This window comes from Euwallacea similis, chromosome 31 (genome assembly GCF_039881205.1).
Source record: "Euwallacea similis isolate ESF13 chromosome 31, ESF131.1, whole genome shotgun sequence".
Lineage (NCBI taxonomy): Eukaryota > Metazoa > Arthropoda > Insecta > Coleoptera > Curculionidae > Euwallacea > Euwallacea similis.
In genome coordinates this window covers 680,469-705,536 of record NC_089639.1, presented here as the reverse complement: position 1 = coordinate 705,536, position 25,068 = coordinate 680,469, and the positions used below count along the sequence as shown (strand labels likewise).

The 25,068-nt window shown below is 31.6% G+C and overlaps 1 protein-coding gene across 7 annotated transcripts in view; it reads right to left on the bottom strand.

The window, feature by feature from the left end:
• Positions 1–25,068, bottom strand: part of Hipk (Homeodomain interacting protein kinase) — a 99,481-nt gene that overhangs the window by 18,168 nt on the left and 56,245 nt on the right. For 3 of the 7 annotated variants that reach the window (XM_066403807.1, XM_066403809.1, XM_066403812.1), the window contains exons 13-22: positions 23,643–23,801; positions 22,932–23,084; positions 22,701–22,868; positions 22,463–22,642; positions 20,234–20,362; positions 19,983–20,175; positions 19,721–19,901; positions 14,933–15,112; positions 9,490–9,675; positions 7,760–9,271 (exon numbers count right to left, since the gene is read on the bottom strand). In XM_066403807.1, the coding sequence (XP_066259904.1) occupies positions 8,881–9,271; positions 9,490–9,675; positions 14,933–15,112; positions 19,721–19,901; positions 19,983–20,175; positions 20,234–20,362; positions 22,463–22,642; positions 22,701–22,868; positions 22,932–23,084; positions 23,643–23,801 (1,920 nt within the window). In that variant the 3' untranslated portion in view covers positions 7,760–8,880. Of the gene's footprint in view, positions 1–455; positions 642–7,759; positions 9,272–9,489; positions 9,676–14,932; positions 15,113–19,720; positions 19,902–19,982; positions 20,176–20,233; positions 20,363–22,462; positions 22,643–22,700; positions 22,869–22,931; positions 23,085–23,642; positions 23,802–25,068 lie in introns of those variants that run through there. The other 4 variants (XM_066403813.1, XM_066403808.1, XM_066403810.1 and 1 more) reach the window with 4 other exon arrangements.

The following is a 25,068-nucleotide window of genomic DNA, read 5'->3' as shown; positions in this document are numbered from 1 at the left end:
TATTGAAACTTTTTATGCATAAATAATTACATTGGTTTTCTATTAAAGCTAATTTGTGTATCCAGAATTTATACAGAATGTGACTATCCCTAGTAGTATATGGGTGATAAACTTTTTAATGTTTAAATAAAGGAGGTTTTCTTTTCAAGGAATTAAAATACTGAAAAAGTCAGAATAGATTTTTTTAAAACACATTTCTAGAATTAATTAAGGGATGTTAAGTTATTATGCTTAATGCAACCTTTTGAATTGTTTAAACGGGTTTTTTACATGCAAAATTATTAATTTACACTACGATTTAAAATTAAGCCATATTGTGCACTTACTGATAATACTAAGGTAAATTTTCATTTTTCTTTTTCATTCGAACGTTGCCTACAAACTGGGTTGCAAAAATTCGTTAACAGATTTTACTGGTTTACCGTATAAAACCGAAAGACTTGCTTCAAACTTACCACTATTCGGTGAACCATAAATTCGTCTGATAACCCTTGGCTGGACTTAGGGGCGCAAAACCATAACTGGCTGCAACCTGCGGATGTGAAGGAAACTGCAGATGAGCCGGCAATGGGTGACTTGGATGACTGGCCAGCACAGGACGCGCCGATGAGTGGTGGGCAGGGGGAGGTGGAAGAGCTCGCCTGAGAAGCCTAATTATCAGTAACTGTGGCAAATTTTCATACAGCTAACAATAGCTGTTTTACTCACCTTAATGGTATGAATCTATAACTATTCACATCCGGTGTTAGCGATACACAGAATTTTTTTTAAAACTGAACACAGGGTTTTAAATGTTAAATTCCATCCTAATTTAAACTCTATTCTATCGGTGCTCTAGCAATTGAAGTTAGTTTAAAATTTTACATTTCAACAAATGTACCACTTTGGTAAAAAGGAAACTCGTAAATTTACACAAATGTGTATATTTTATTATAAATTTGTATATTTGTATATACAGAGTGGAACAATAGTATAAGAAAGTACCCAGTCTTTTTTGTTTGGCAGTACTTGAAAATTGGAACAAAAGCACGACTCACTGAACTAACCTATCGCAACTTTCAAACTACATTAACTATATTAATAAAAACTGATGAAATAGAAAATACAGCTCTCTTTAAGATCCATATTGTGTACAAAAGTAATTATTTTACACTGCGTGCCCGTCTCTGGAGATCAACCATGGATTAAATTAGGGTAAATTTGCGCGTGTGGAATTAAAGGATATGTCGTTTTAAAATTAAAAAAATTATGATGCCTTTCGAAGGTATTCAAAGAAGAACTGAAATTTGCCGAGATAATTTAAAACGATTGACACTTCAACTGCAATCATCATTGCAACTTTTACTTCTCTACAACATGACGGTATTATATTTAGAACATGATCTAATTTTCTGTTTTAATTTTAGTTTGTTTTTACTTATAGACTCCACCTTTGATTTTAACATTTTTGAATTTAAGTTTTGTTCTTACTACGGTTAAATATCACATGTTAAGGTTTAGTCCTGCAATTTGGTTGAAATATCAAAACTTATTTTTGCAAAGAACACCTTAGAAACAACAAAATAAGAAACAAGTAAACAAAGGAAATCATTAAGAGATGCTCGAAATGTTCACCTTCTACTTTCAAGCACAGCTCTATGCAACTTCTTAAATTCTATACCGATCTTAAAACGCTCCTTATTATTTTGGTCCTTGTATTTGTGATGATCTTTCCTCGCAGCTTATTAATATCAGAGACTACATATACATAAGTGATGCCTTTCGTAATTCCCCATAAATAATAATCTAACGGAGAAAGATATGGTGAACATACCGACCAACGTATGTCTCCATTCTTTGAAATTGCTTTACTCGAAAATATTTCAGATTTAGATGATATGAATTTTAAATGGGCGATATTTATCTTGTTTCAAAACTTTTCAAACTGCCTGATGAGATACATTAATTTCTTTTGCTACAAACCTTGCTGAAATAAAGGGGTTATTTTTAAGCTAATGAAGAATTACATAGATTTATTAACATTTTTTTTTCGGAAATTTGTCTCTGTAAAATTTCCACTTTATTCCCATTTAATCTATGAATATGTCTTTAAATTTAGAAAATGCAACAAACTCAGTTAAATTTTTATGAAAGATTAAAAAATAATTTTGAACTGGTTGTTTTATTTCTGAATATTGCTGTATACATGTTTCCGAAGTTATTTGCGCATTTCGATGAGAAGCGTAATAAATTTCTCGCATATATCATATTTCTTGCTTGAAAAGGGCATGTTAGTCAAAATAGCGCCAATAAAAAAAAGCAAAGTTAATCATGATTGCCGAAAAGTGAAACGTTAAATTTCAAATATAATATTTCCACGTTGTAGAAGAGGAACAGTTGTAACGATGAAGTGTCAAACTATTTCGAATTACCCAACCAAACAAGTTGAGAAAAAAGAAAAAACATTTCTCCAAGATATCGGTTTGTTCGAATTCCTCCGAAAATCATCGGAATTTTCCAAATTTTGAATCGACATGTTTTTTAACTCCGAATTACGCAAATTTGCCTAAGTTTAACTCGCGTCGTATTTTTTATGTTTACCAACATCCTTATGATTGAACTCCAGAAACAGACACCCTGTATTTATAAAAACTGTTATAGTAAAAAATAAGGTTATGCTTAAGGGCTATATTCAACACAGAAGTCATTACTTTAGATATGATGGTTCATACAGGTTCTGCTACTTAGGAAAATTGAAAATATTTTTATGTTTTTTCAATGGAACACCCTATCTGTCCTAATTTCTTCACTTTCTTCAAATTTTGCTAACGTATCTTTATATCTATTTCATTAAATTTTGTCAGTGTGTATGTTGATTTTTATAAATTTTCTACTAAAAAATAAACGAAAATCTATTTATAGCTTACATTTGTAGTTGAATGAAATCAAAACGAAAAACTTCAAATGTCGCCATAATTTTATATTCATCCGTTAGTTAAAAATATATACAGAGTAGCCATAATCTATCTCTCAGTATGGGTAAGTTTTTCGTTTGAAGAAATAGAAAATCAGTTAAATAGGTAAAATTGGGCAGAATTTCATATGTAATACGATGCCGGTTTTAAATATGACAAATTACGTCATATTTCTGAAATACTTGAAAAAAACTGAAAATGGCATAAATCATTAAACTCAAATATCTCAAAATTTATTAAAGTTAGATTAATAAAATAAGTTTCTTTTTACAGATGTTTTTGCATAGAATTCAATGGTGTTAAACAAATTTTGAGAATGACCTTAATTTTCCAGATATAAAGTAAACTTATAATTTTTTGAAAGCTAATCATAGTTGATGATAGATACATTAAATAGCTCTTCTTTTCTTGATTTCATTGATATTTTTCATTATATCATCATCTTTTTGCATGCATTCAAAATAAGCCAAATTTAATATTTTTACCAAGATGGCCATGGAAAACAAAATAATTTAAGTTATACTAAAACAAAAAATTAACAATAAGATAAAATATCAACCAAATTAGTTTGTAGGATTTTAGTTTTTTTTAACAAATAATTTAATTAAAATATTTAAACATTTTAAACACATTTTTGTTTATTAGTAACAACTAACAAAAATTAAAATGACAACACAAAAACGATAATCAAAACAAAAAATCTTAGTAAAAATATTAAATTTAGTTTATTTTGATAATTTTGAATTCGAACAAAAAGGTAATGATATGATAATACAATGAAGTATATCAATGAAATCAAGAAAAAAGCTATTTAATGCGTTCAGAGTCAACTATGATTACCATCTAAAAAACATAAGTTTACGTCATATCTGGAAAATCAAGATCATTCTGGAAATTTGCTTAACACCATTGAATTCTATGCAAAAACATTTGTAAAAAGAAACTTTTTTAATTGATCTAACTTTAACAGATTTTGAGATATTTGAGTTTAAAGATTTAGGCAATTTTCAGTTTTTTTCAAATATTTCAGAAATATGACGTAATTTGGTAATATTTAAAACCGGCATCACATACATTACATATGAAATTTTACCTATTTAACTAATTTTCTATTTCTTCAAATAAAAAAGTTACTCATACTGAGAGACAGATTATGGCCACCTTGTATAGGCTTCTCAATTCTTAATCAAACAAATAAGTGCACTGTAGATAGATAATTAGATAAAATTATGTTAACGTTTAAAAGTTCTTGTTTTGGCCATTTTAAATAATTACAAAATTATACTTTAATAGATTTCGTGTATTTTTGAGTAAAATATTAATAAAAGTTAAAATACAGGAATTAGGCTAAAAAGATACTGGATTCATGATGGGACAATGAGTTCTAATTAAAAAATCCAAAGAGAAAACATTTGCAATTCTATCAAGCTGAAAGGTTTGTAGAAGGTATTCTGTATAAGATAATAGGCTTCTGCGTCAAATACGACTATTAAATAGTTTGTTAATATAATTAATGTAATTTAAAAGTTATGGCACCAAACATAAACTTATTATACAGGGTGTTTCCTAAATGTTAGGCAAAAATTTAGGAGGCTATTCTCTAAATAAGTTTATGAATTTTTTGTCCTTTGACGGTTTTAACAAAAATGCTTTGTTCTCTAAATGCAAGGCCATAAATTTTATATACATATATTTAGTTTATTGACTAAATTTTTTATTAGGGCATTTTAGTAGAATTGTTTGTGAATTTTTAATGGAAACATGGACTGGATTGGTCGTGGTGGACTTCATCTATGGCCAGCTAGATCTCCAGACTCGAACCCTCTGGACTATTTTCTATGGGGTCATTTAAAATTAATAGTTTACACTAATCCAGTGGGAAGCCTGAAAGATTTGAGAAATCACATAATTGATGGGTGCAATTCAATAAAAAAAACAGTCCTGGTATTTTTGAGTCAGTCATTTTGAACAATTATTGTAGCTTTTAATAAATTTCATGAAAAACATTTATCACCTTGTATCTAGGAAACAAAGCATTTTTCCTAAAATCATCAAAAGACAAAAAATTCTTACAATTATTCAGAGAATAGCCCCTTAAATTTTTGCCTAACATTTAGGAAACATCCTGTAGATAGTTCAGTCCACCTCAAATTTTTTATTTGGTTTGATTTGGGCCAATTGAATTTGTAAAAACATTATATACGACGGCACTGCATGTTATTAAAAGTTAATTCCGGTTCCGAATAAAAAGCACAAGTTAATCTTCGGAATAAATAATGGACAGTAACAATGCCCGAATTTGACAAATGAGAGAATGTCAAATTTTATTAGACATGTACTAAGTTTCTAATCTCACACATTTACCTATCGAATACCTAATAAAATTTGACATTAGCTAAATTTATGTTCTCAGTTATTTATCAAATTCCGCCATCGTCAATGTACATTTTTTATACAGGGGAAAACATGTGATTTCCATTACGAATTTACATTTTTAATTATTTTTAATAACATATATAGTGTCTCATTAGCATGAAATAATCTGATATGTAAAATACGAATATAATAATGTGATGTTAACTTAAATTTTAAAAACATTTTTAGAGGCTTCTCACAAAAATATTCTGAAATATATATGGTGTCTCGAGAAAATGTAGCCTTCTCAAATTATGTTTTTTTTTAATGGGGTATCATCATTATTATTACTGTCTTGTGATCTATAGGTACTTCTGTGCAATTCCTATGACGCATGTTCTCTACCTATCGAGCGATTGCACGTACTAATCAGATCTTAATTATTATTACTAACAGAGATTTAAAATATCAAAACGACATAATGGAACTAACATTTTTGGTAATGTCAAATGTCATATATATACATTTACAATTAGCCGCGATCAGGACCAACTTTTGTTTTTTAAATAGTAAGGTATATTTTTTAATTTAAAATCGAAATCTACTCGAAAATAGCTTTTCAACAAAATATTACACTTACCATTCTAATAACTCCATTTACCCATAAAACTATATTTTATGCTGTTTAAGCTTTTTGTTTGCACTCGGTACATGCATTAAATTTCACAAAATTTATGATTCCTTTATTTTGAGAGTATCCGTGACAAAAACATTGGTTACGTCCTGACAGTTTAATTTTTGTGACATACAAATATATTTGAATTATTTTTTGGCAAAAGCTTCAAATAGATTCGGCGTAGTTTTAAATATGCAATTTTTGAAATTGTATCCTAACAGAACCATAAAAAACAAGCTTTTGTATTTTCCCATATTTGTACCTTTAAAGTAATATAATTTGATTTGATAAAATAACAACCTTTTCTTTTTGAGATTTTCATTTAAAAAATCGTTCAACAAAATAAAATTTGGGCTTAAATAGTGTGCAGGAGAGGCACGAATATACGGAGTGTCCCAAATAAAGTGAATTCCATGGGGATTATGGAAACGATAAGAGGTACAGAATGACTCATATTAAAAAAATGACGCATATTTTTGCGCGTTCAGAAAATGTTCTAAAATTAAATATATGTAGTGGGGTTGTCAAAATATGGAGAAAAGTTTAAAAACTTTGCTTTTCGAAAATTATAAATTATGAGTAAACCGTTTGAGCAAATTCTACGAAATTTGGCAGTTATCTATTATCATACCTGCCAATTGAATGGTGTTCTCAAAATGTTTCCAGTCCTTCTATATTTCGAGCAATTACATCAAACTTTGTTATTTCTTATGACCACTATATTGGATTTTTGTGGCGTCGAATAGGCAATAAAAAAGGCTTTTTAACCATATATAACAAAGGTGCACTTAGACCTACCAAAGTAGAACAAATAAACAAGAGCATCACTTCACGTTAGTAAGCTTAGAAACAAGTGCTATTTCCCATGATGTTAGATGTCCTTTTATCGTTCCTCAATCTTTTATATTGCCCCACTAACCATTTCTTCCTGAAAAATCGAAGGATAAAGAAGATCATATCAACTTTTTTGGTAGAGATCACCTTTTATAAGTTGGCCCTTTAAAACCCGTATATATTTAAACATGTACAGTATTTTTTTTTAATCAGTAAAAACTTGTTAACCTACCCTTCAATATTTTTAATGAGACTAATATTTTAATAATATGCAATTGTCATCTATCTCTAAGCGTTTAGACGTAATCAGACCATTTCATGCTAATGGGACATCCTGTATAGTCCTCGTAATAGTTTAATACCGCTGTCAACAAATCAATTATACGAAGGTAAATATATAAACGACTTTTTAAGAGTTTTTAGGAGTAATTACAATATATATGCTAGCTACGCCGATGTAAGAAGAGTTATAGAATCGTACCTTTCAGTAGTAAAAGCTGAGGGAGTAAATTACAAAACTCTTCGTATCCTACACATGTTAATAATTTTCCTAATTCGAAAATAAAAACAATTTTTAATTTTAAGAATTCAAAAATGTGCGGTTTCACCAGCTTTTACACTAACCTGAGGAATAAAATAAATGTTAGCGCCAGGAAAATAAATTGAAAATAACAAGTAGAGCCGCCACCACTATCATAAATATATTTAATATTTCACCCCAAATAAATGAAATGCAAAAAAGTGAATTTTGGAATCCACTCCCTTAATCTGTAGGTATTTACAAGTTAATATTTCAGACATGTACAGCAAAACAATACTTATCCACTCCACCTTAAAGCAAAACACAATACAAATATTTCATGTCTGAAGATGCAGGTTAAAAAAGAAGTGCACATTTGAAGAGGAAAAGGAAATTAAGGCAGAAATTATGCACGAAATCTACAATAACTGCAACGAGGCATTTATTATGACTTCAAAAAAATTATGCAAAACAAAAGCTATACTTTAATAAATTACGAAACACAAAATTTACAGCACACTCTGCATAACATTATACTCTAACCGAGCCTTAGAATATGATCCCAATAATTAGACTAAGAAACCTATGAATATGGACTTTGTAGGAGTAAAAACTAATTTATTTACAAAAACAGAAAGATATTCTTTCTTCATGCTTATAATCGCTTTAAACAGTATGTCACAAATAAGACTGCATTCTACAGGAATTTTTTACTTATATCTGGCTATGTGAAACCAAATGCCAAAATAAATTTTACATTTCAATGACTTATTTTTTTTCACCTACAAAATACCCGGTGCGTCCTTGTGCTGGACATACTGTATATTCAAAAGACGAACTGTTAAATTGATAATAAGAAACGCAAATATCAAACAGAGCCCCTATTACCAAAATAGCATTACAAATAAATGTAAATAAATAGACATGAAATAAACTTGAACTCATCTGAGAAGGATCAAGTGAAACAAGGAAATTATAGCAAACTTGGCAACACAGCTGTCTGAAGATCGAGCTTTGTCCTTATAAATAGAAAAGTATAAACCATTCTATAATTATCATATTACTGTTACGAGCTAAAGAGCTATTTTATGAGAAAAGCACATTGTCCAAAAGATGGCAATAAAAAAACATGTTCATTTGCAAATCAATTATTAACGAAGCGAATATTTTTATTTCGGCCTCTATAAATGTAGACCAGAAGATTATTTTTCTAGACATTTAGTGAAACGACGAAATTATTATTACATAGTAAATGCGAAACTTGGCCTACGCTTGCCATGCTCGAAATGGAAGCTTCTTGTTCAAATGGATTTTAAACTTCGCGTCTCAAGAATAAATCGAAAAATCGGCTTGAAGTTACTGCAAACCGCGTTTAAATGTATCTTTACGTTTTCAACTTATGTATCTTTAATTTGGGAAGTAAATTAGGATTTTATGATTGATTTGGCCAGAAATTTGAAAGTAATTAATTGTCTATAACGTTAATTATGTCATTGGAACCAGCATTTAATTTGTTATTATTTATTATGATGTAAGAAGGATCAATTAAACTTTATTCTTTTGCAAGGCGAACTCCCATCATCCTCACCCTCAAGGAAGCCGGCTATTGCAAGCAGGCTTCGAGTGGCGTATGTAGGTGTTGCTTCCAAATGACCGGAGGTACCAGTGGAATCTACGGAAGTACACGATGACCGTTCCGTAACGGATGTGAGGTGCGTTCGGTTTCTGAATGCCGTAGCGACTACACGGAGTTCACTGGTACCACATTTAAACGCGCAAAAGTGGTTACAAATCGCGGACTCCGGGGAATACCGCAAGGTGCAATCAGAAACTTCCAGAACCGGCCGGCCGTCAAAAGATGTAAATGGAGATGAGTTAAAAGCATTAGTTTGATTGAAAGGTGCGAAAGTAAATGCATGTTGCAGACGGCTGCTGAAAAGGAAAGCAAAACTGGTATCAAAAAACACACAAAAAACAAAGTCAATACATGTGATTTATTGCCATGTAAAGACTTCACAAGCAACTACAAATCATTCGCACGAGAAAAAAGGCGCCAATATGCAAAGCAGGATGGACGCGTAAATGGTTAGCACACACATGCGCAATGAAATCAAATAATTACAATCATAAACAAACGTGGCCGTACTTACCCTCCTGGTGCTACCTGATGAGTAGCAGGCAAATAAGCTGCGGGTTGGGTTGTAGTTACGTAAACTGGTCTTCTATACAATTCAGCCTGATGATGGTATAGAGGTTGTCCGGCCGCCAGAGGATGTTGAGGCGAAAGCCGTGGGGCGGCTGCCAATGGTTGCGGCGATAGATGTGCCGTACTATGTCTACATAATGGGACACCCGGTTAAGTCTAACATTTAGGTACTATTACGACGTCCTAGGCCGATAGGAGTTTTGAAAATCATTAAAGATAGAAACTCTATTAAGTTGAGACAAAGATTATTTTTTTCTCAAATCAAAGTATCGATATCAAACTTTTTATGGGTATCTGACATTGACATACGTACAGTAAAACTTTTTTCCGCATTCGCATCCAAAGAATTTACCACACGCAAATATTTAATCGAAATTACAGAAGACCACAAACTTGATCCGCATGCAAATATTGTATTGCATACGTGTGGAACAGTCTTTACCGCACTCGATTGCTGACCGAACTTCACATAGCGTGGTTTGGTCAACTGCAATCAATGTGTTTTAAAGTACCACTTTCCGCACTTATTAAGTGAATAATTATTAAACATTGCACATCGCTTCAGATTTAACCGGATTTTACTACTACAAAATAACGAAATCGCAAACTTCATTGTAAATTGCACAGATTAAGCAAACAGATTAGTGCCCACACACGCCACAATGTATAGATGTCGGACGAATTGGGGAAATATCCAAATATGCATAAGCAGTAACCATCTTGCAGAGTTATTTTCACTTATACTATATTTATTTATGCTGTCATATACAGTGTGTCCCGCTTTTCATAAATCCACCTTAATATCTCAATTATTAATAATGCGATTTTCTTCAATTTTGGGTGGTAATTGTATGTTGAAAAAACGAATTATTTGACATAGTAAAAATTTTCATTCACCATTGGCGTGCGGTGTTAGGGGGTAAAAGGGGGTCGATTTTTCCGCAAAAGTATATTAGGGCTTATTTTAGATAATTTTTCCAATCATTTTTAATTTTTCATCTCCAAAAACCTCTTAATCCATATTTTTAAAATCTCAAATACTGATTGTGGCAGAAAGAACAAATACCTTATACCCTTAAATAAAAAATAATTCAATTAATCCTTAAATACTTAGACTAATTCCAAAGTGCGAAAGAGATATTATTAAACAGAGAGATCATTTAAATTTCATATCTAGTAAGCTGGGGAATTTGTTGAAGAAAAGAACGTACGTCGATTATCGTTTGTGTATATTTACCTACATCATTTGCTAACTTTTCATGTCGAAATGCTTCTCCCGAAGACATTTAGCCAATCATTTATTATTTTGATTATTTACCATTGGGCTTTTGCATTTTTTCGTTTTCCTTTGTCTGTTATTTTATTAATTTTATCCGTTTTATAAAAAATTGGTCTTTTTTAAGATCATAGTATTGTTTGTTTAAATTAGGTTTCCTGTGCCTACCGCAAAATGATGTTCCCGTTCGAAAAGAAAACATTTATGATTGAAGCCTATTTTCGTAATGGACATCAAATTAATGGAGAATGGTTTTTTTTTAAAGTTCATCCTGTTTTCGAGGATTTCGTGAAAAATTTCCTGTAGTTGTAACAGATGAACTGAAATTCACAAATACACTGAAGTATGTTATAAATTTATTTCGTAAAACCGGCAGCATTCAGAGAAAGTCAGATAGCAAAAGACAAAAAAAACGAACTCCAGACACTGTAGAAAATGTAAGGCAGATAATGCATGAAAACCCGAATACTAATTTGAGGAGATTGTCACAGCAGATCGACTTTTTTATGGTACCTGTTACAGAATTCTCAAAAAGGACCTAAATTTGTTTCCCTAGAAAGTGCAAATGTTCCAAGAATTTCAGCCTTTAGATTATGAAAAGAGGATAACTTATTGCACCTGGTTCAATGAGACAATGAATAACAATCCTCTAGATCTGCCATTGTTTGGTAATGAAGCCTGGTTTCATTTGTTGGGATATGTGAATTCTCAAAATATGCGAATGTGGAGTGCAAATAATTCTCACGTATTTCCGGAATCTCCATTACATCCGCAAATATTAGAGTTTGGGTTACTGCCTCTCGAAGACGTTTAATTGGACCAATTTTCTTCGACGAGAGTGTTACAGTAGAACGTTATCAAAACATGTGGGACAAGTTCATTAATCATCTACACCCTGACGAATTACAACAGGGTTATTTTCAATATGATGGAGCAACAGCTCATACAGCTTGTACAACTTTATTATCCAAGAGAATATTAGGTCAATCGTTTGATAAGGTTACATACAGAGCACATCTACCCACCTCTGTTTCCAGACCTTACGCCACTGGATTACTTCTTGTTCCCAACTTTAAAAAATAACATTTTTAGACAACCAACAGACACAATCGAAGACCTCAAGGAACTGATTAGAGCACTATGCAAATATCACCTCAAAAGTTCTCGATAATGTCTTCGAGAATAAGAAGCGTCGGGTAAATTTGTGCATTGAAGTGACCGGACAACATTTTCATCAATTATTATAAATTTTTCAAACAATTAGACTTGTGTTGTTGAAAAACAGCCTTAATGTTTAATTGAAATCTCCAAAATTAAAAGTAAATAAAGCAACATAACTTCACTCGGCTCCTTTATCAAAAATTAATTTTAACGTTATTTTGCGACATGTGATCAAGCTACGACCTACTTTTTATCTTCTATTTCTCTTGTGTAAAATTCCACAGCTGGCTAGTTATGAAATTTAAATGATCACTCTGTATATTATGTCCATGTATGATATACGTGTATTATATCCAATACACAGGGTGGGTCACGAGTAACGCCTCGGAATTTCATGACTAAGCAAGAGATTTTTCCCTGCTTCTTTTTTGGACTGTATACAAACGAACCAAGGCTACGTTTTAAAAATTTTTTGAAAGTATACAGAGTGTACCAAACACATGTAATTGATTAAAGTTGCCTTCTTTAATAGGACCCCCTTTTTTTTTGTATTTTTTTAATTCAACCATTAAAATAAAGCTGAGTATGATTAAGATTTATTGTATCTAGCTCTATATATCTATAATTCAGTTTTTGTCAAAATGCAAGACAATTTTCAACATCCCATCTCTCATCCTATATTTAAGTTTTTAAAACGAAATTTTAATATGAAGTCAACAATGGGCCAAATTTTACATCGCAATTTTCAAAAAGTCATCGAAGTGTACAGTGTTCTAAAAATAGAACCAAATTCGTACAATTTTTAACTGTTCAGAACTCCTTTAATTTAAATGGGGCATTTGGTATATTGTGTTACTGTTAGATACCAAATTTAATTATCTATTATCATTAAGGTTCTTTATAACTAGTTCTACTCATTTTCGCAAAAAATATACATTTTTAAAAAAATACCGAAATACTCTGTTTCAACATTATCCCATGTAAAATTGTCAAAATACGATTTAAAAATGTTTACATAATAAATCTACTTTTGTAGAATGTCGACATATGCAGTACTTTTCGAAAAAAAAAGACAATAAAAAAACATACCGACGCACATTACTACGTTCCATTAATAACATATTGAACTTAAAACAAAGTTCACTTTGAAATTTTTAATTATATGTTAAAATTAAAGTTTTCATTTCACTCAACATAGTAAACATTAAATCAGTGACATTCCGCACAAATGAAACAGAACTAATGTTTTATCCTACTGGTCACGTAAAATTGTACAATACATACAGATATGTTAAAATTTATATTTCTCTGGAATCATTGCAAATGAAGATCGACTTTCAATAGGAGTACCTTTTTAATCTAAAAGTCTCAAGATATGTCATTTTTAGTATTAAATTGACATTAATAGGACATACAATTAAGTTTGGGTATTTATGCATTACCTCCTGTATTACCCGATCCGAAAAATGTTTATTTTACCCAATATAGGTTACCACTAAGATCAAAGTGATATTTACAAGTGCTGAAGATAAATCATTCTTTGTACGATGGTAAAAAAATAATCTTTACCCTCCATATCTTTTGCAAGTGTTAAATAACTACCATTTTACATCATAAAGAGAGAAAACCATCATAAAAAAACCCGTAACATTTATCTTTAATTATTTTACTTTCACAAAATATTTAGACATCAATAGTAGCAAATAGTTAATAAACTTGGTCAACGACAATGATATCTACAATCTGAATATAAAAATTAACAAAGTTATAAAATTTCGTCTCCGTGCTAAAACGATATGTTTGCACGTTTGTCATTTTACACCCTCATCTGACTTTAACGTAAATTTTGCGAACGTAAATGCTAAGTTTTACGCTTTGGTAGAAAAATAATTATTTAATCGTTATGTACGCTTTAACCGTCATTGCATGTACTTACGAGTAAAACAATAAATTTTGCTTAAATGTATTAGTATATTGAATTTATGTCTTAAGTGAGCGTAAGGAAATATTTACCTACCTATATTTTTATAACTTAAACAACCTGACCTGGTGAAACCTTAACCAGAATTAAATATTACGCATGAACATGTACTTACTACAGGATGCTAATGTGATATTGTTACAAATTTTGACGGTAGAATTCTCTCAAAAAATATTCAAAAAATCTAAATACCAAAGTGTTTGGAAACGTTTCATTTTCATTCATCGTATTATAGAAAGGATGTTAAAGTTTAAAATTTGTTTCAATTTTTTTAAATTAAATTATTAAAATACATTTTAAAACAAAATATTGTGCTAAGTAATTAAGTAACTAATAACTGTTGTAACTTTTCACAACTACAATGGATATACTCATTGAGCTATTTTTAAGACGTAGTTGATAAACTGTAAAATAGTTGAAAACGATTATGCCAAATTGACTTTCAAAAGCAATATTTTTTATACACAAGTGTCTTTAATACATAAAGCCCAATAGGGTTTTAAACGTATACAAAGTGTCGAATGTGGCAACCTTACAATTTGTATTAGAAATTCTACGAATTAACTTCTTCAATATAAACAAACCCGAGTGTACCAAATTTTATTGATAAATATTTGTTTTTACTAAATTACGAAAAAATTAAAATAAATTTTAAACTTTGACATCCTGTATTATAGAAATAGAACATTTATGAATATTTTGTCATTTAGATAATTTTCATCATTTATTCAGAGAAGCCTGTCCTGAAATTTGCAACCTGATTACTTTAACACTATTTATACTATAATAAAGTCTCCGTAAAATTAAATAATAATTTGAATGCTTTCTATCCCGCAATTGGATGCAAAATACCGTGCATCAAAATAAACCCAATACCATTTGAATGAACGGCTATTACTAAGAAATCGATCAATATTATATTATCATGTTAATATCAATATAATATTATTAAATAAAGTATGAACTTACCGATAACTCTGGGAAATTGCCTGTGAGGGTACCCAGCTCTTTCCCGGAGGAGCCAGAAGGTGTGCGTCCCTACCACCAGAATGTGCTGCCGGTGGTTGTACGTAGTCGCCGTGCGGCGGCTGAGGGGCGTATTCGCGCAGGTTCACTACGGGTACTGCCGAATGACGTCTCGAGTGACTGCTACAAATGGAGATAATAAATAATAATTTTATTAAGGTTGACAATGTTGAGTGATACACACGTAAGATTGTTGTTTATTCACAAAGTTAACAGAATAAAAAATGTATAGCATTTTTCAGAGTGATCCTATGCAACGTGTTCGCGAATATGCAAGTAACTTCAAAATTCATATTCGAATAATAAAATAATATATGTTTTCATGACAGCTAGCCTACATATAGGTAGAAATAGTTGCCGTCAAGTTTCTCCAAAATACTTTATCATCTCTATTTCAACTTTTAAATCCTTTGTTTTTGCTGAATTACCGCATTTTCTCATAATTTAATGGTGCCGTTTGAGCCTGTTTCGATATAATTTAACCTTTGTTAAGATCAACGATTTAAGAATGATAATGTTGCTCATATAACATCCATTGATGTTAATACATATAACGCCAACAAACAATATTTTTTAAAGTGATTGTTTTTTATCTAAAATCAAAGGATACGTAATTCTGGATTGAAAAAGCCAAATACTATAGTAGTAAATTACCAAGTAATATTTTAGAATTTGGTTAATAAAGGTTTGATTGTAGTTATAGAATAACAAATAAAGCCTTTAGACATATAAAAATTACTTTTTGATAATTCTATGAATCATGAAATAGCAGTTTCAGAAAGCTATTTTAACTGGAAAAAAGTTTACACAGCTACAATTTAACAGTGCCACAGAGTGGACTTTATCTATCTCGTCGAATGTCAATCTACTGACTAACTAGAACTTTTTTCTATGAATAAAGCTACACATTTTGTTACCGTACAAGGTTGGGAAGAAGTGTATGCAGAATTCTTGTTCTGAAATTTAAGGAAAAAATTCTAAAATATTAAAAAACAGTGAAAATATGTAATTATTTCAACGTCAAATAACTTTTAAACTATTTATTGTAGAATAAAGCTCAAGAACTGTCCTTGATACATATTTTACATAGAATACCAACGGAGATAACAACATTTTAGTTCTGAAATATAATATAATACATTATGTATAAAGATACACATAATTTTAACGGATAAAAAGGTAATTCAAAGACTCTACAACCAAGTATGATATCCATTTAAAAAAAGTTAAGTATGTTATCTCTTTGTGTGAGCGAAATATGATATACATATCTAAATTTTTAGAATCTTGACAGTTTTTACAAAAAATATATAGGAACACTTTTTTTATACAGAAAATGCTTTACTAAATATTTAACGTGGAAATAGTAGAAGATTTTTACTTTTTTCGGTTATTTCAGTAACATTAAAATTTACTTTTGGTAGAATCTGCCACTTTTGGAAAGTGACAGATTCTACAAAAAATTCTCCCCTGGACCTTTTTAATCGTTTATATCATTATACCATAAGATATTTAAATTACACTTTAAATTAAATATGTTAAGAGTAATGGGCTTAGCTAATAATTGAAACCTAGGGAGGAGAGTGACATCGCACGTGTTATCGGATTATTTGCCATAGACAATTTGCGGCGAAATACTCAAACACAAAATTTCTCTTGGTTTTTTCTTAATTAGCATTGTCATTAATTATAATATTTATGTATGTACTTAGTAAATGTATTATAGAGAAGGTACAAAAGTGGATAGAAAGGAGCCATGTTTCGTTGTTACAGGTGCATAAATGCATCAATCAATAACTGTTTTCAAAAACTGTTTTTATCTGTACCAAACCATATGTAAAAAAATGCATGATTTGGGGTATTAATATGTTTATTAATATGAAATATGTTTCAACTCGTGTTTCAAAGAAGAATTAGCACAATGACTTTGTTAAGGACTTTAGGTTATTTTTTCTTGGCGTAGTTTGCTTAGTTAATTTATTTTGTACTTTCATCCCTTAAGTTACGCCCATGTGTATCGATACGTATTTGAAGGATTTCATCTGGGCGCCAGACCATCGTACCCATCAGGCCATATCGAAGGGCTCTTTATGGCTGGGAAATACGCTGCTCGTCAAAGGGAGCTTTCTAAATTGGACCATTGTCGCGATCTGCAGTTCGGCGGATCTGCAATATTTCAATGAAAGCGGCTTGTATAGGTATTTGCCAGATGGCGGCGATTTGTGACCTTAGGCGCAACCATTGCCCGTAAGGGCTTCTGGTATTGGTACGCCTCGGGTTTAGTACTTAAGGGATGATCGCAGTAATTTTGCCCTCTTTGACCGGTGCTCGCTCCAGACATGTGATCGTAAACGTAGTTCGTAATCTTCCCAACTAAGCAAACTCCCACTTCATACTTAGACCAATACTTTATCATTATTTATATAAGTGAAAATTAATACAGTCCACTTTCGTAAACCAAATTGTTGTTTTCATGGTTTCGTTTATCGAAGGAACCTCAACAGATTTATAAAATTTTCCGCAATTTTTTGAAGCAGTGTATCAAAAAATAATTATTGCAAGGTATTAATTCATCAATTATTGAGGTTTATTACAGCCCTGCTTTTGTAACCTACCATTCATCTGTCATATAACATTACATAAGAGGTGCATTAAAAACAAACATTACATGTTTCAACAGCATTTTATAGATTTGGTAAGTTATGAGAAATATCCATTATTATTCCTTACGTTTCGTCCGCAGAATATAATTAATTATTTTAGTTTAGTTATTCTAGATAAGTATTATTTATATAGATATTGCCTAAATATGCGACATAATTAGTAGATAATTTATATTAAGATAAGAAAAAATATCCCAAAATATTGACTTTTTCATTTCTATAGAGCTCCTACACATTAGAGTTAAACTGAAGCTTGGAGTTGGTACTACCCCAAGCTTCAGCACCATTGTTAGGGAACACGCTGTAGAAGTCAGAATTGTCAGACGTCATATTTTATGTTAACTTTCTGTCAAATATAAACATTCTAATAAAATAATCGATATATTTATATTTCTATTCTAATATTTTAATTTATAAATGCTATTTTATGTAAATTGTATAAGTTTTCCTATTTTTTAAAAATTACCCATTTCCTAACTGAGTATACAGGGTTTTAGTGAAATAATTTTCGTAAATTTAACCAGTGAAGAGAACATTATTTTGAACAAAAAATTTCCTTAGAAGAGGGGTCGTAAATACAACCATTTCTCCGGAAAATCAAAAAACATTTTGTGAGAATTGGCAACGTTACGTCGAATTTATTTCATTTTCACACCTACCTAAGTAACCGCATGAAATGGGTTTGTTTTTTTACACGTTTTTTTTTTGGGTCTGGTAGGTCTTACAATACATAATTAACAAAATGCACTAAATTCATGAAATTTAAAAATGATGTAATTCTTATTTTATTATTTTGAAAAGCTATTTACCTTGAAATTATTGTTATCTTTAATTAGCATAACATGTTACGTTACACATTTTACACCACTCACATCATACTCAAAAACAAAAATTTATTATTGTTTTTGCTATATTAAATGTTCGAAATGTTCACCATTTGAATCCATGCATCCTCTACTCCGGGTACTCCTTGTTGAACTCTTTTGAACAAGGTTTTTCTTCGGCTTTAGAACCAATTTCCGCTGTTGACCTCGTCCTTTATATATAGGAATAACGCTACCTATATCCAGAAACCTTTGAGAAACTTGCACAAATGTTTGTCTAGTTGGAAGTTTTCTTTCTGGATAACGATCACCGTAAATGCACCTAGCTTCTTCAGAATTTTGTAACGCCTCTCTCTAGATCAAAAGCATGTCATGATACTCGCGTACAGAATACATTGTCACGTAGGTACTGTTAATAAGTCGAAATAAAATCACTTAAAATTCGCCCAAATTAACTTTGCGGATGATCTGTTGCGTGTACCGACAGAAGATGCATTCGGCGAAACCGAAATCACACTAAAATATTAAAAGTATGGAAGGACATACACTCCATGACAAATTTGAAAAATAAGGGTGGTTTTTGTCTTGTCCTTTCTCGATGATCCCTAATGGACTCCACACGTTCATGGCGCCAGGCATCTTTGCCCATTTTTTGCCATAAAAAACAACCCTAACAAAAACAAACTTCTCTTCCTCGGTCATGTTCAGTGCGGTGTTGCCGCTTACGTTTTTTTTACCACTTAAGTTATTAATTAAGTTTTCAATTGCTTTTAGCAATGTTATTGTTGAATAATTTTAAGTTTTTTTGTTATATGTCAGACTACCAACATGTGTCAAGTACGTTTTTCTACATTTTATTCAAATTTTAAACCTTATCATAGCTTTTCGGTTACCAACTTTGACTTTTTTCTTAAACTATTAGGTTTTCGACTCCTGTTGTAAGGAACTTTTTTGTTCAAAATGATATTCTTAATCACTGATTAAATTTACGAAAGTTATTTCATTAACATTCTATATAAATAACTATTTCCCTATTTAAATGTTATGGAGATAACATTACCATCATGAAGTACAGAGTAAGTTACCTCGATACGTTAAAAAACACAGTAGATTCTACTAGTATCAATACACAAAATTGATATTTTCAAATTATTAATTAATGCGGTATGATTCAAAAGTAAGGGGTGCTAATAGGTGAGCCCCACTTGGAACATCCATATTTCAACAACGAAAACAAAACTTACCTTGATGTGGTATTGTGAGCAACAGGCGGCGCCCAACTAACCCGCTTCTCAACATTGCTAGAATAATTCGGCATCTCGTGACCCATACTCGACCCAGACGAATAATGAGAATATGTTTGAGAAGAGGTCGACGGCTGTTCTTTGCATGCTGAAGTACACTGTCCATAATATTCGTTAACCCCTAAGTAAATAACGTAAGTATTATCTGTCAAAACCGCAAATATGTTCATTATTATTACTCCAGACCACAAACATGACTCACCTGGTTCCTGTTTGGTCGCCACATTTAGCATACATTCAGACTGAGCTTTAGCTAACAGACGTTTTTTCTGTGAAGCATACGGGGTGGTACTGCTGCTCGAACAACTGAAAGGTTCGTTCTTGATAACAGGTTGATTGTTGAAGTTCGAGGTCTGTGATTGTGAGGCTTGATTAATTGAATTCTGCATATGGACCTGGAAAAGGTGGCAATTAGAATGACACAACAAATTACAGTAGAAATACTATACTTACCTTCGAGGAACTTCTGTCTTCGTTATCGCTATCCTGAACACTGACACAACTAATCACGTTCTTACGACTAGGTGCTTGGCTAGAATGACGTGAGTGGTGTTGCTGAGATCCCATGGTGTTTGTTTGAGCCTATCGATAGCCAAAAATATGCAGATAAAACCAGTTCAAGTGGAAATATAAGAATTATACGAGTGGGAACAAGTGGGAAAAGGACCTCATAAGGTTTAATACGCCTTCAACAAAAATTAACGAAGTGGATTTCGCGGTTGACGGCTGATATGGGCGGAGTTAGTCCAGCCGACGTCTCCACTTTGATTCTTCGTTTAGTATGGATTTTGCTGCCTTCGAGACAATGGAAATTTTAAAAAATAATAGAGCAAAAAAACAATGTAAATAAATTTAAAAAAAACAATTAATCCATAACTAAAACTTATATTAGTAAAAATTCTGAAATGGTAATTTGGAATTTGGTTAAAGTTAACTTTCCTTGTAATAGTGTCCAGATAGCAAGTGAATTCGATATCTTGCTCCAAATAGTTAGAAGTGTTTAAAAAAAAATTTTTAATGATACAAATTGCAAACCATCAAAGAATTTTTTTTTTATCACTACATCAAGCGGATGGAGTTTTATGAGAATGTGTTGGAAAGGGTAAACGTAAATAATAGATTCATTAGTAATATTTTATTTACTGATGAATTTTCATTTTCATTGCATGGCCGCCGTAATTGTTTCATAGCTATACGTTACTCAATGGAAAACAAGTACCTTAGCATATCGCAATGCACTCGATATATGAGCTGACATTTTATGAAACTCTGTTGGAGGACCGTTTTTTATTGATGGAAACCTAAATGCTAGCAAATATTTGGATTTTTTGGGAAAACAAATAATTTCTACTGTTTGGCAACGACGAGAGATATTGATTCCAATGTTGTCTGGTATCAATAGGAAGCCTGTCCTGTTCATAATGCAATTGTGGTAAGGGAGTTTTTTTAGAAACCACTTTTCCCAATCACATTATTAGTACGAATGGCTCCATCAAATGGCCTCCTAGTTTTTGAGATCTGTTACCGAATGATTTCTTTCGTTGGGGATATGTTAGCAAATTTATCGGCATTCGCACGAACGTGCCAGAAATCTGAATAATCTTCTTGCGAAAAGTGCGAATACGATTAGGATATTCCCATCGAAACATTCGGAAATATACGACATAAGAAAATGGTTTGTTTGAGAATCTACTAAAATGATTCGAATTTTGTGTTTTAGAATTTTACTCGGTTAGTTTATTAAACAGCGATAAGAAATTAAAACGTGCATAAATGGGCGTATTTACGTATTATTTTGATGGAATTAACTAATACGTTTAACATTTTTCAAAAAAACAGACCTCGGAATGTTAGTCCTGCGAATTCAGTTTTCGACCCACCAAAAGATCATAAACAAATATCCAAACATTAGCGAATTCAGATCACCACATTAATTAATGACATAAGTAAGATGCTATAATGAGGAAATGTGCAAAAATTTATAAATAAGTAAAAACTCGAAATTAAATTAATCCATCACTACAACTTATTATTAATAAAAATTCTAAAACGGTGGGAGATCCGGCAAACACTGGAACGACTCCGCCCACGTAAGCTGCTAATCGCGCACTTCGTTGGTCTTTATCGCAGGCATACTAAATCTTATGAGGTCCTTCCCCTACTTGCAGAATTCCTGTTTCTACTTGAACTGGTTTTACCTGTATATTAGGATACAACTTAACTTATATAAAACTTATGTAAAGTTTATACCCCCTTTGCTGAGTTGGGTGTAGGCAGTCGTGTGGAACCACTCTTCAGTTCTTTTCCAACAATAGGAAGGGAATAAAGAGCGATTATCCTACATGACATTATAACAAGCACAAGAGAGAGAGTCCGTTTTAAGTACCTACATTATTGCTTCGATTCTAGTTACATAGAATAGATACCCGTATATTACTAAACTTTGAATGGTGTTTAAAAAAGCTAAAATCCCAGTTTCAGAATATTTACTTTCTACAAAATGAAATATTGTAAAGCCCCATATGGTTATATATATTTATAGATAAATGAATTAATCTCAATTTAATTTTAGCAACATCGAAGATAATTTCCTAAATGAGGACCCAAAAAATATTTCTTAAATTACAAAACCGTTGGTATTTGTTGTATGTCGTAAACCCTTTCATAAGAAATCCAACTTACCGACTTTTTTCCGGGCAGGCCCTCATCCTCGCTGTCAGAAATCGTAATAACGCTGACAGCTGGAGATGGAGTGTCGTTAATTGTGATCGTATGTTGGTTTTTGCTACTGTTGCTGTGGTGGTGACTGCTGTGATGGTGATGAGTATTGTACGTTTGAGTATGGTGATCCTGAGAAGTTACCTGTAGCAATTACAGCCGAATGTTGCACAAAAAATAAAACATAATAACAAATATTTACTTGATGATGACTAGAATGCTGCCAATTCGACCCGCTCGAACCATGGTTCCTTCTGCTACTTCCGTAAGATTGTTCCGATGGCGGCGTGCCTTCTTTGACGCGCTTTTTCACAGGTGACAACTGAGTTTGCTCCTTCTTATCATGCTGAGATCTGTGGTGAGGAGGAACCTATTTCAAAGACACACAATCTAAGAATCAACACCACTCTCATCACTAATTTATTAAACATACCATTAAATGATGGTGGCTATGATGCGGAGCCATTTGTTGACTATGATGGTTTCTTGAACTTCTTTTACTGGTGCTCCAGGATCCGCTGTGTTCCACTATAGCGGGATTATATACTTCGGTGGCAACATCCACAGGAAACATTGGCCTCTGTTCCTAGACGGTAATTAGTAAGTAGTCACTCTTACGATGTTTTTAATAAACTTGTAAATTTTAACAAACCTGAACCTCGAATTTTACACGTCAAATTTTCAAACTCCTTTAGATCTTGTTCTCTACAGGACGTTTGTAAATTGTATTGCCAAAAAAGAAATAGGTGATAGATCATCGAAAAATAAGTTCTATTTGATCATTAAATTAAAGTTCAAAAATCTGTAATTTTCGGAATACAGGGTGTAATGTGGGTAAATAAAACAAATTTTAATACCCTGCATCTCAGAAGATTGGAAATCGGAAAAAATATCTAAGCAAATTTGTAAAAATGAAAATAATAAAAATGATTAATAAACTCTCATTTAAAGTCAATTAAATAGGATCTTAAACCCCAAGCAATTGTAATCTGCAAATTCCCAAAAAATAAAAAAAGTGATGCCACTTACTACTCCCACTTCATCAAGTATATAAAAATAAATAAGACACCCTTCTAACTTCTCTACATAAGGTAGAAAATCCTATGTTCAGCTTTAAAAAACTTCTGTATAAACAAGCCAGTACCTGAAGTATTGCCGAAGAATCAACTAAAAGTGGCCGCCCCCACTCTGCTTCAGAAAGAAGAGGTTGCTGAATGGCAGCATGCTGAGGTGGTAATTGCTGCCAAGACGGTACAATAGCCATTTGCTGTCGATTGGTAGGCCAAGATGTTTGAACAGCATTCTGGTAAAAAATTATATTGTCTTAATCTTTGTGTGCACGCCTGGGCACTCTTGTACACATTTCGTCATATTTTCGCTCATATTGTGAATAAATAGGAAAATATCGATTTGAACATTCGAATCCCATTCATTAGCTCATTTAACAGTTGAGCACATGCGGATTTTTTTATGTATAAGTGGGTAATTGTCTGAAAATTAAGAGTCTAATTGGACACACCCGTGCACCCATGTACCTACTAAATAAAAAACGATATTATGGGTTATAAAAAATTATTAACGGTATAAATTATTTATTTAAGTAATAATAGTTAATCAAATGATGATTAATTAATTTGCTAATTTTTCATTAACGATTTATTTATATTTTAAAATAAAAATAAATTCTAAAAAGCCAACTACATTTACAACATATTTTTTGTAATAAAATAGTAAGTTAATTGATATATTTTTAATTCATAATTAAGTATTGATCTATATTTAAAAGTAAAAAACAATTTTATACACATGTAACACATATAATTATGGATTGGGAATTTTCGTCATAATTTTGAACATAATTTTCTTGATTTTCATCGTTTTTTTTTATTGTTTCCTTCAGGCACAAACAGTCTACTACTTTTTTCTGGCTATTTTATCTTTTTCTGGTTCACGTATTGCAGGCACAGTTTGTCCAACAATACATTCTATCGCTACTTTCGTTATATAATTGTGCATTACTTGAGTCATCTGCGAAGGGTTTTCAAAATGGGGCTTTGATTATTCCTCAGCTGACATAAGAAAATGCCAATTGATCCTTTTTAGTATAATTTTATTATATTCATGATAGATGATATAGCCAGCAAGAGAACCAATATCCAAAATATTAAAAAATAATGCCAGGGGACATCTTGTTGTATGCTTTCGTATTGTATACCGGTTGACCATTTGATTCATCGTGTCAACGCCAGTTGTATATTTATTATATGTGCTCATATCAAGTTTTTTTATGGCATAATTTGCACTTGCATTATAATGTACTGTTAACAGTAAAATAATTACGTTGTTTTTTGGAACGTATGAACAGTGTTACGTTCTCGTGAAAAGCAAAGAGTCGAATATACTTCTCTAGACTTTGCCAAAGCCATTTGTTTTGGAATGTATAGCTTATTTTTTTTCAAAGGTCCAACAAGAGTTAGTTTCCAGGATGAAAAATGTTTTGCTATTGGTAATGTGGTGAAGAAATTATCCATTGTAATATTTCTAGCACTTCCTTTGAGTGGTGCTGCCAG